Here is a 13,266-nt window from a genome sequence, read left to right as displayed (position 1 = left end):
AAGTAACATTTTGCTACCAACTTATGTGTGTCGGGATCAGATTGACTACAATTCAAACTTCATGTAATTGTGCTACAACCAATTGCTTCTTCGATTATTCAGTCCATAGTTTCAAGTTTTTAAATGCTCTTGGTAAATCTACATATACTTAGTGAGGATTGTGGAATTCTTTAAAACTACTAGAAATTAGGTTTAACTATGTAGTTTTGATTGCCCTATTTTTTTATTTGTAGCTATTCAGGGAATAGGAGAAAGCAAGAAATGAAGGTTATGACCAACAACTGATTTTTTTTAACTATCCCTGGATGGATTTTCTCTCCTAATACCTCAAGTAGCAATTCGGCTTTATTCATGCTTTCCTTTTCTCCCCCTCAAATGTCAGATCTCAGCCTACTTTGATGATCTTGATTTTGAAGGTTAGGCTTACTTTCCTCTAACAGCAACTGGTAGTCTGGTAGTGGTTGACTCCTTTCCGTCGGATCAGATAGAGGGTGTTGGGGTTCTGGGTCATGGCTTTAAGATTTCAGAGGATTTTTGTTGATAAAAATGAGAAGAAGAATAAAAAAAAAAGAGAGGAAAAAGAAGGTGGAGGAGAAAGAGAAGAAGAATTTATTGTGTCGTCGGTTGATGCCTCACGCTAAACATCGATTACTGTGGTGGCTGGTGGTCTAGTTATAGTATGTTGAGACTTGAGAGACAATGAGAGGGGAATTCGAATGAGAGAGGGAAGTATTATTGGGTTTTATTGTTTTTGTCTTTTAGTAACCGGTTCAACCAGTTAGACCATTATTAACCAAGCAACCCTGTTAAACTCTTGTTAATTTACTAAGACGACCTGTTCATTTTTCATTTGGCAGGTACACGCTTCCTGTGAACCGAAGGGTCTACAGGGTACGCGCTCAGAATTGAAGTGACCAAGCAGATATAGGATTCATCCACGTGGCATATCAGATGACCACGTGGAAGCTCGTTAGATCTCCCACTTGGCAACCTGCAGGTAAGTTGAAAGGTCAATACGTGTTGCCGTGTCACCCACATAAATGGGCTAGCCCAGCAAATGAACTAAAAGTTCGCTAGGCCCTAGAAATCCAGTCGAAGGACCCCACATGTTTGCCACGTCATTCAGGTACGTGCTAGGGCACATGGGTAATATAGTTAGTTAGCTGCGGTTAAGTCGGTCCCGAGAAAAAGGCGGAGAGACCTAGCAATCCGATCTGTTGGGGTTCGGGTAGGGTCAAGTTTTGGGTCGAGTCGGCAAAGGCATCCTAATAAATATTTAGGTTAGGGTTGACCGTGGATCATACGGATTAATGGTTCAACCACCCGAATCAATGGCTTTTATCAGAACACAGGTTTAACCATCTGGTCCGAATGGTTTAAACAGTTCAACAGTCTGGGTCAACACCAGTTTCAACTTTGAAAGAGTTGGTTCGAAAACGGATGACCCGGATGGACTTTGATCCGGTCCAAAATCTTTGTAGTTCGGGTCGTCCATGCCGCTTCTGGTTTGGCTAGCTAGAAAGACGGCCCGACCCACCTTTCCGGGTCTGTTTACCGGGTTGGGTCGACTTTTTGACAGGTCGGGAGGAGTACTTTTTATCTGCAAACCCCATTTGTTTGAACAGAAGTGAGAGAAAGAGAGAGGTGTCGGAACTTAGAAGCGGACGATTCTCATTAGGCTAGGTTTTGGATAAGCACAAAATCGTTTCCGACGGTAAAACGGTTACTTGCCTTTTCTCCTTTCGTCTATATAAACACCATATCTCAGTTTCTGGATCTCATCATTTTCTCCTCGCTTCTGAGTTGCTTTTCTGGTTTCTTTCCTTCTCGGACTGCAGCAGTAATGGATGTTCTTCATTTCGTATTTGGGATCTTTGGTGGGTTCCTGTTTCTTCCATCTGGGTTTCTGTTTTTCCTATATAGCTTCCCGTTTTGTCACTGATGGGTTCCTTCTCTTTTCTGCTGCTGTTTCTGTAACAGGGAATGCCACTGGTTTGTTTCTATTCCTCGCTCCAACGTAAGCTTCTTCCCTCTTTCAGTATCTGTGCTTTCGTTTTACTAGATAAATGGGTTTTCTTCCCTCCTACCCAGTAGGAAAATTCATGAAGAACCCATATTCAGATCTCTGTTTCTTCTTTCTTGAAACTCCATCGCCATTGCTATTCATCCCAGTTTCTTCAATCGTCCTTCATAGATCCATTGCTCCAAAAAAGTCCAGTTGCAGAATCTCATCATCTCACTCTGGTTATTGTGTTGTGCTCGCAGAATAACATTCTATCGGATCATGAAGAACAGATCTACTGAGCAGTTCTCAGGTATCCCGTACGTCATGACCCTGCTGAATTGTCTGCTCTCCGCATGGTACGCTTTCGTTTCTTCTCCCTTACTTTTCTTCCTCCCTTTTGATATCTTATTAACATTATCTCATAATGGTTAACGAAGGATAATAGGGGTATTACTGTCATTGAATTTTAATACAAGACTGGAAGAGTTGAGCCGATAGTCACCAATCAGTCTTAATACTGTTTACATGCAATTACGGATTCAGACCGTCCGATCCACTCTGTTCATCCCGCATCGTCCGATCTAATACTCTCCTGAAATTCGTCTATTGTTGGGGCAGGTACGGGCTTCCGTTCGTCTCCCCACACAACATCCTGGTCAGCGTAATCAACGGTACAGGGGCTGCAATCGAGTCAGTTTACGTGCTTATCTTCCTGATATTCGCGCCGAAGAAGGAGAAGGCGAGGGTAGCGGCACTCCTCTCTTTCGTTCTCGCCGTCTTCTCGGCCGTCGTCGTGGTCTCTCTCTGTGCCCTCCACGGCAACACCAGGAAGATCTTCTGTGGCTTCGCTGCCACCATCTTCTCCATTATAATGTACGCCTCACCTCTATCAATCATGGTAAGCTTCAAATCCCTTTCTCCATTCTCTTTTCGGTTCCCACTTGCACCAGATTTGGATTCTCATCCGACGAGGCTGCGGAAATTGTGCAGCGAATAGTGATCAAGACGAAAAGCGTGGAGTTCATGCCGTTCTTCTTGTCGCTTTTCGTGTTCCTGTGCGGGACGTCGTGGTTCATCTACGGCCTGCTCGGTCGAGACCCGTTCATCGCCGTAAGTCGTAATATGATCTCTTTACCAGGGAGATTTATGTGATTAAGCTTCTTCTATTAAATGACAACATTGCCCTTGTCGGTTGGATTTGTAACGGAGAGGTGATATTATGGTGTGGCAGGTGCCTAACGGGTTTGGGTGTGGACTGGGAACGTTGCAGCTGATACTTTATGCGATTTACCGGAAGAATAAAGGTGGGGCCGAGGAAGAGGCCCAGAAAAGCGTCGATGATTCAATTGAGATGGGCTTGGGTAAGCCCCAAGGCCCACAATCACAACAATAACAACTGTAGCAGAAGCAACGGCCGAACGACAAGCCCTGATGTCGGTTCTTGATTGAGTTTCATATTCATGCATAATGCATTCCTTCGCTTCAAGCTGATTGGTGGGACCGAAGGTGGCACTGTACCAATTGGCTTGATGGTGAGATCTCTGGATGATTGTAGCGGAGACGTGGGACTCAATCCCTCCTTCACGAATCACGAGGATTTGGGGAGGGTTACCCACTTTTGTTATTTGTTAAGACTGAAATTCTGAAAATATTAGTAGTGGGCCCATTTTTTGTTGTGGGTTCCGATCCTCCAAATACAAGACATGTGGCAAGCTGTGGGGGCCCCGGACAGATTTACAGGCTTTGTATTGTATTTCTGTATTGTAACGGCGTAGTGGATTCTTCCCATTAGATCCCATCTCTCTTGAGATGGGCTGGGCTTGAACTCTCTTGAATTTGAAGTCTTCAATTTGAAGAAGTGTTCTATTATTTCTTAAATGATTGATCCCTTCACTCAACGTACAACTGGGGAAAAGGCTAATTTATTGAATCATGGAGGATGGATCCTCATTTTGTCTGCAAGTGTAAGGATATTATCATTCTTCTCTACACCTAGTCGATTTGATTGATTGAGCTATCTAATTTGGGTCATTATTAAAACCCGCCTGATATGCTCACAAGCAAATACTGACTGTTCCAACAGGTTCCGACTCTAGGGGTAAGAAATATTATTTCACATTTTAGTAGGGGCAAAAATATTATATACATTATTAATATTTTTTATTAAATTGGTTGAATAAATGTAAAGGTCAAAACTTATATCTAAGAGAAGGTTGATCCATTGCATTGGACGGTTCAGATATAGGGGTGCAACTCGGATTGAACAAGTTGTCGTTAGTGGATTTCATTCTGTAATTTTATCTTCTATTATTGCCGATTCCATGACCTTAGATTTCCAATAGGAGATAGTAGATTAATCATTTGGGTCATTATCAAACGGTTGGAGACGTTGGAGACTAATGGAGAGACGATGTTATGGTGTGCGTGGCTAGTTGCCTAAAGGGTTTATGCGATCTACCGAAGGAAGATAGATAGGGTCGAGTCAGAGGCCCAACAAGGGTTTTTTGATGATTCAATTGAGACAGGCTTCAGAAAGCCCCAAGGCCCAATCCCGCGGGTTTTGATCCGGAATTTCGGTTCTATATTAAGTTTCCTATTCATGCTTTCACTTCAGCTTTATCGGTGGGATCAAAGATGCCAATTAGCTTGATGATGAAATCTCTGGCTCATTGTTATTTGTTGCGGTGACGTGGGACCCAATCCCGCCTTCACGCACGAAGGTGTGGGCTGGGCTTGAACTCTCTTAATTTGAAGAAGTGTTCAATTATTTCTTGATCTGATTTCTCTTTTCACTTAACATACAGCTGGGCGAATGGTTAAATTCATCGTTTTTAAAACCGAACCGGTCAGGGGTCCTGTTACCGGTTCGAACGGTTTGACTGTTCAACCCGAATGGCCAGTCCGTGACAGAAAAGTTAAAAAATTTGAAAAATGGTCAAAATCATGGTTTTCAAAACTAGACTGGACCTGACTGGTTCCGTTTTTCCCCTAACCCGCTTTTTCCCCCAAAACTGATGATTTTGGTCAGCAAACCACCAAACCGGTTGGTTAACCATTCGAACGGTTTTGACCGTTTTTAAAATTTTTTATTTTTTTGTCAAAATGGGCCGGTCGTTCGGGTCAAACAGTCAGACTATTCGAACTAGTAACCGGACCCTTGACCGATTCGATTTTAAAAACCATGGTCAAAACCGTTCAAACGGTTAACCAGCCAGTTCAACGGTTTGTTGACCAAAATCAGCGGTTTTGGGGGAAAAACAAAACCAGTTAAGTGACCGATTCCCAGTTTTTCCGGTCCGACTATCCATTCTGATCCGGTTTTGAAAACCATGGCTAAATTATTTGATCAATAATGTTATCATCAAAATCCAAACCCATGAATCAAAGAACATTGAATCACCAATGATGGATGATCCCTTTGTCGTGCAAGGATATTATCATCATTCTATACACTCATTCGATTGATTCAGCTTTTTAATGGGAAAATCTATGATTTAGAAAAGATATCATATGGAAATTAATTCAATGCATTAAATTCTCTTTCATTAAATTCAACATTTAAGTTATTAACTTGCATGCATGTTCATTGAATCATATGTTTAAGCTATTTTTGTTTCTTCTCGTTACTGAGATTCATTAATTAATTCCATACTTAATAAATTAATAATTCAAATTACATAAAAGCTTATATTTTTAAAGTCCATCCAGCAAAAGTAGTGTTTTCATCTAGGTGATGGTAAGAAATTAAATCATTTTGGGCCAAATGGATCAACCCATGTTGCCACAATTAGATAATAAAATTCAAAAATAAATAAAATAAAAAATAGAAATTAAAAAAAAGTGAACATTTTTAACATACACATTAAACAATAATATGTATTATAAATAAGACATGTTTTTATTAATGACGGAAATGGAATGTAAAATTTAAAACTAATTAGAAATAAAAATATTTTCCTATTCTCCTCATTAAATCTTATATTTAAGATATACTTTTCTCATCACTAAATTCTTGTAATTAAATCCACAATATCAATTTTAATAGTATAAAAATAAATATTTTGAAAAGTGATTGGAAAACAAAACCATTTTCTTCCTTCCCGGTGGTGGGCAAGCAATTCGACCATTTGGGCTCGAATGGATTAATAAATAATGTCATAATTAAATAATAAAAATTAAAATAAATAACTATAAAATATAAGAAGTATTTTTGTTAATGATAAAAATGGAATGCCAAATTTAAAATCTACCTATAAATGAAATAATGTCATAGTAAAATAATAAAATTTTTAATAAGAGAAAATACAAAGAATCACAAAAAAAGATAAAGAAAATTTTGGACACATATCCATGTTATATATTTATAAAAAATAAAATATTGGGTATATCTCTAATATTATGCATTCATTATATTGAACAAAAATAAGTTATACATAAGAAATACTTTTATCAATGATGGAAATATAATACAAAATTTAATGTCAACCTAGATATACTACTTTAAAAAGCACGAATGGCCTCAAAAAGATTTCTGGAATTTTCTAAGGACAAAATTTACCCATCTATATTTAAATTTATTAATAAAAAATGAGGGCAAATAGGGTAATTGGTTTTTTATATTAAATGAGTTTAAAATAGGTAATTTTAAGATATTCAATTCGCTCTCATTAAATCCAACATTTAAGTTATTAACTTGCATTCATGTTCATTGAATCATATATTTAAGTCATTTTTGTTTATTCTCATTATCCAATTCCATTAATTAAATTCATACTTAATAAATTAATAATTCTAATTATGTAAAAGCATATACTTTTAAAGTCCATCTAGCAAAAATAATGTTTTCATCTAGGTGGTGGTAAGAAATTAAATCATTTTGGGCCAAATGGGTCAGTCCATGTTGCGACGATTAAATAATAAAAATAAAAAATAAATAAAATAAGAAATAGAAATTAAAAAAAGCGGGAACATTTTTAACATACACAATAAACAATAATATGTATGATAAATAAGAAATGTTTTTATTAATGATCGAAATGGTATGTAAAATTTAAAACCAATTAGAAATAAAAATATTTTCCTATTCTTCTTATTAAGTCCTATATTTAAGATATATTTTTCTCATCACTAAATTCTTGTAATTAAATCCACAATATTAATTTTAATAGTATAAAAATAAATATTTTGAAAAGTAATTTCAAAACAAAACCATTTTCTTCCTTCCTGGTGGTGGGCAAGCAATTCGACCATTTGGGCTCAAATTGATTAATAAATAATGTCATAATTAAATAATAAAAAATTAAAATAAATAACTATGAAATGTAAGAAGTATTTTTGTTAATGATGAAATTGGAATGCCAAATTTAAAATCTACCTAGAAATGAAATGATGTCATAGTTACCTATAAAAGTGTGAATAAGGTATTGGCTTTTAGAATTTTTCTTTACTAAAATACCCCTTCTCTTGAATTTGGTTCTCTTCAATTGTAAGGGCAGAAAATGTAATTAAAATAATACTATTAAATACATTCAATTACCTCTCATTAAGTCTCACATTTAAGTCATTAAATAAATCACATCCTCTCTCATTGAATCCAACATTAATACTTTTATTTCTCACTATTAAATTCTACTAATAAATATATACACAATAATTATTAATACAATGAAATTTGATATTTTTAAAATAAACCTAAAAATGAAATCATATTTTTCCATCTAGTTGGTGGGTAAGTAGTTCAACCATTTGGGTCAAATGGATAATTTCATGATATCATAAATAAATACTAAAAATTTAGAAATACAAAAATATAGAAAACAAAGAAATTTTGAAAAAAATTGGACACAATTATATTATTATATATTTGTCATATTAAATAAAATAAGTATGAAAGGATAGACGTAATTTTACTAATGATTAACACTAAATATACTACTTAAAACCAATAGGAAATGAAACAATTTTCCTATCTAGGGGTGGGTTAGTGATTCAACATTTCATGTCAAATGGGTTAACACATGATGTATAATTAAAAATAAAATTTTTAAAATAGAATAATACAGAAAATGCAAAACAATTTTGGGCACATCTATTATAGGGGTGAGCATAATTCAGTTAAAACCAAACTAAAAATTTTGGTTTATTTTTTTAGGGTTTTGGTTAATTTGGTTTTTGGAATTAGAAATTCGGTTAACCAAATAAACTAAACTTTTGTATATCATATGCAATATATAATATATAATATTATTTATATATTAATATATAATATTATTTATATATTAATATATAATATAATGAAACTTGCTTTCATAGCATATATTATATATTATATAATGTCTATAATATAGTATATACATTATTCAAATTTTGTTTTAATCGAAATAACTAAATGCCAAATAAAAAATTTTGGTTTTTCAATTATTCGGTTTCGATTTGGTTTTTATTTTCTATTTTGTTTTAAAAAATTTCAATTTATTTGGTTTGGTTTTTAACCTAATAGACCGAATGCTCACCCCCACATCTATAATATTATATCTTAATCATATAAACAAAAAATAAGTATTACAAATAATAATTATTTTATTAGTGATATAAATTATATGCAAATTTTAAAACCAGCTTGAAAATGAAACCATTTTCATATCTAGATGGTAGGTCAATGATCTAACTTTCCAAGTAAAATGGGTTAATCTATGATGTCATAACTAAGTAATAAATATTAAAAAATATATAAAATCTCAAAGAAAAATATAAGCATTGTATATTGATACAATTCTAATGTTATATATTCATAATATTAAATATGAAAATAAGAATTACTTTTATTAATGATGAAAATGGAATACAAGATTTAAGTAGAAAATGCAATTAAAATAATACTATTAAGTGCATTCAATTATTACCTCTCATCAAGTCTCACCTTTAAGTCATTAAATAAATCACATTCTCTCCCTCCCTCTCTCTCTCTCTCTCTCTCTCTCTCCCTCTCATTGAATCCAACTTTTATACTTTTGTTTCTCATCATTAAATTTCACTAATAAATCAATACACAATAGTTATTAATATAATGAAATTTTATATTTTTAAAATAAACCTAGAAATTAAATCATATTTTTCCATCTAGGTGGTAAGTAAGTAGTTCAACCATTTAGGTCAAATGGATAATTCCATGATGTCATAAATAAATAATAAAATTTTATAAATATAAAAATATAGAAAATAAAGAAATTTTGAAAAATTTAGACACATTTCTATTATTATATATTTTTCGTATTAAAAAATAAGTATTATAAAATAGACATAATTTTATTAATGATGGACACGAAATATAGAACTTAAAACCGATGGGAAATTAAACAATTTTCCTATCTAGGGGGCAAATTAGTGGTTCAACCTTTCAGATCAAATGGGTTAACTCATGATGTATAATCAAAAATAATTTTTTTAAATAGAATAATACAAAAAATACGAAACAATTTTAGGCACATCTATAATATTATATATTAATCTCATAAATAAAAAACAAGTATGATGAATAATAATTATTTTATTAGTGATATTAATTAAATGCAAAATTTAAAACCAATTTGAAAATGAAACCAATTTCATATCTAGATGGTAGGTTAACAATCTAATCTTTTATGTCAAATGGGTCAATCTATGATGTCATAACTAAGAAATAAATATTAAAAAATATATAGAAACTCAAAGAAAAATATAAGCTTTGTATAAAGCATTTTGATACAATTCTAATGCTATATATTCATATTATTAAATAAAAATAAATATGAAAATAAGAATTACTTTTTTAATGATGAAAATAGAATACAATATTTAAAATCAACCAAAAAAGCAAAATGATTTTTTCCATCCAAGTGGTGAATTAATGGTTCAATTGTCCATATCGAATGGATCAACATATGATATCGTAATTAAATAATAAAATACACAAAATTATAGTAAAATGTAGATAAATTTGTGTACATTCTATGATATTATATATTCATCATATAGAAAAGTATGATAAATGATAATTATTTTCATTAATGATGAAAATGAGATAAAAATTAGGGAAAAATAAAACATTAATGTCTAACACATGACTCCACTAACCATGTCAAATGGTTCCATGATTTAATTAGCTAGGCCACCGTAGGCAAGCAGTTGGTGGTAAATGAACCTACAATCATGAATTGGGTGGTCGGCTAAACAATCTAAGAAATTGATTTGACCCCAATATTAAAAACCAATATCAAACAATATATTAGAATTGCATTTCCTCTTGTTAAATAAGTAATTTTTAGTTATGTCATAAATTAAATAGTAAAAAAACAGAATTTTTTATAATTTTTATGGAAAATTTTGAACATGTATTAATATTATATATTCTTCACATTAAACAAAAATATATTTAAAAAATGAGAATAATTTAGTAAAAATAGAAATACTAAAATACAAAAAAAAATAATGTATTAACCATAGCCCATTTTCATAGTTAAATAGGTTAGTGGTTCTACAGGCAAGGACCTCATTTGGTTCTTGACCTCGTCAATTTTTTTTTTTGCAATAAATTTGTTTAGGTTAAAACATACTAAAACAATGTGTCCGATTGACAAACCAATAAATCCAACTCTATGGTTCAACCGCATGTTGAAAACTTTGATAGAAATTATAAAAACATTTGAAGTTAGGTCTTTGAGTTAGACGACAATATATATATTACCATGTGCAACGTGTGCGCACTTTAAACTATAAGTACAAATGGCCTCAAGAATATTTTTGGATTTTTTGAGGATAAAATTTACCTCCTCTATATTTAAATTCATTAAATCCATCACTTAAGTTATTAAGTTGCATTCATGTTCATTGAATCATATATTTAAGCCATTCTTGTTTCTTCTCATCATTAAGTTCTATTAATTAAATACATATTTAATAAATTAATAATTTCAATAACATAAAAACTTATACTTTTAAAACCTACCTAAAAAATAGTGTTTTCATCTACGTGTGGTAAGAAACTAAACCATTTTGGGTCAAATGGGTCAATCCATGTTGCCACAATTAAATAATAAAATGAAAAAATGGATAAAATGAAAAAAAATGGAAATTTTGGAAACATTTTTAAAATACATATTAAACAATAATAAGTATGATAAATAAGAAATGTTTTTATTAATGATTGAAATGGAATGTAAAATTTAAAACCAATTGGAAATAAAAATATTTTCTTATTCTCTTTCATTAAAACCTATATTTATAATATATTTTTCTCATCATTAAATTCTTGTAATTAAATCCACAATATTAATTTTAATAGTATAAAAAATATTTTGAAAAGTAATGTGAAAACAAAACCATTTACTTTCCTCCCGGTAGTAGGCAAAAAATTCGACTATTTGGGATCAAATGAATTAATAAATAATATCATAATTAAATAATAAAATAAATAAAATAAATAAGTGTGAAATATAAGAAGTATTTTTATTAATAATTAAAATGGAATGTCAAATTTAAAATCTACCTAGAAATGAAATGGTGCCATAGTCAAATAATAAAATTTTTAAAACTAGAAAATACAAAGAATCACAAAAAAATAAATAGAGAAAATTTGGGCACATATCTAATGTAATATATTTATAAAAAATAAAATATTGGGAACATCTCTAATATTATGCATTCATTATATTGAAAAAAATATGTATTATACATAAAAAATAATTTTATTAATGATTGAAATGTAATGCAAAATTTAATGTCAACCTAGAAATCAAACAATTTTTCTTATTGGGTGGTGGGTTAATGGTTTGGGTCAAATGATATCATAAACAAACAAAAATTAAGTGCGATAAGTACAAGTTATTTTATATAATATAAATGAAACATATAATTTAAAGGGAAAATCATAGTTAAAGCCGATTGTACATTTAAAATTAAGTTGTAGGTTTGTCCAGAAACGAACAAAACTTTAACAACCGGCTCTACATTTCAATTTATAAAAACCCCTACAATGTCATCGAAGGCTTATGTGGCTATTGCCGACATGGGACTCTTAATCCATCTTAGACATAGCAAAAAGCCTATACTGAAAATATGTTTTCAATTTCTCTCCCACTCCCTCTATCTCTTGATCTCCCTCTCTTCTCTCTCACTCTCATAATCAACTCTCGATCTCCCACTCCCTCTATCTCTCCCACTCTCTTAGCTTCGATTTGTAGCCAAACCAAAACCTCTCTCTCTGTCTCAATCTATCATTCACCCTTAGTCTTTCTTCCACTCCCTCTTTCGTTCCTTTTTATTTTTCTTACAAATTTATACAATATTAATCAGACTGTATAAAAGAATTAAAGGGACCAACCACTTGTACAAGTGAATTTTTATCAAATTAGTGTAATGATTTTTGAACCATACCAAATTGGTCTCATGTTCTTTTATACGACCTAATAAATACCATATAAGTGTGTAAGAAAAAAAAAGAATGAGAGGTGGAGCAGGAAAGAAAGAGAATGAGAGAGATTCAAAGAGAACAATGGGTAGAGAGAGAATAAGAGAAATTAATAAAAAAAAACAAAAATCATTTTTATTTATTTTCGATGATTATGAGAATGTGTGTATGTGTGTGAGAGAGGTAGGAAGCATGAGATAAACTAAAAACCCTTTTTTTTATTTTTCAATCATGAGGGAGGAAGCATGAGAAAAGGAAAGGTAAAATTTTATTGAAAGCCCATAAAAAGGTATACAAGTTGTATACAATTGAGGCCTCTACAAGCTTCTACCACCAAGCTCCAAGACAAACTAGGCCTTCGGAGACCTCTTTAAGCCTCTACAAAGACCAGAACCAAAAAACCATCCAAAGAGAAAAAGCATCCTAAATAGGACAGAAGTACTATCCTAACTCAACACACCAAAACTAACACATTACAAGAGGAGGGCAAACAAAGTCTGAGTTAACCAACCGACACTCAAGATGTAGAAAATCTCGACTGAGATTAAGGCTGGAAACCGTGCTTCCCCAGCAGATCTAAGAATAGGCTGCAAATCTTTCTCTACCTCTTCCTCTTACACTTCTCACACTCCTATTACCTTTCAGGCTTTCAAGCCACTAGACGGATTTGTTACCTTTACATCATAGAACAAATCCAAACATTTTGACTTTCTTCTACCAGGGAGGTAATCCAAACTACCGGATAACCAATCCGAGCTATAGCTCAAGGATTCGATCTCATCTTTTGCAACAGAGCTATCTACCATGGTTGGATTCG

The 13,266-nt window shown here is 32.2% G+C and overlaps 1 protein-coding gene across 1 annotated transcript; it reads left to right on the top strand.

The window, feature by feature from the left end:
• The first annotated feature begins 1,626 nt into the window (after window positions 1-1,626).
• LOC104599582 (bidirectional sugar transporter SWEET1-like) lies at window positions 1,627-3,883 on the top strand. The gene is made up of 6 exons (XM_010262191.3): window positions 1,627-1,877; window positions 1,981-2,017; window positions 2,266-2,361; window positions 2,624-2,903; window positions 2,996-3,115; window positions 3,237-3,883. Exons 1-6 carry the CDS (start codon window positions 1,844-1,846, stop codon window positions 3,396-3,398), a joined length of 729 nt encoding a protein of 242 aa, XP_010260493.1. The 5' UTR covers window positions 1,627-1,843; the 3' UTR covers window positions 3,399-3,883.
• The last annotated feature ends 9,383 nt before the right edge of the window (window positions 3,884-13,266 follow it).

Source organism: Nelumbo nucifera, chromosome 1 (assembly GCF_055504915.1).
Source record: "Nelumbo nucifera cultivar China Antique chromosome 1, China Antique-T2T, whole genome shotgun sequence".
In the NCBI taxonomy this organism is placed as follows: domain Eukaryota; kingdom Viridiplantae; phylum Streptophyta; class Magnoliopsida; order Proteales; family Nelumbonaceae; genus Nelumbo; species Nelumbo nucifera.
The sequence above is the reverse complement of the archived record's forward strand: the minus strand, read 5'-3'. Positions and strand labels throughout refer to the sequence as shown.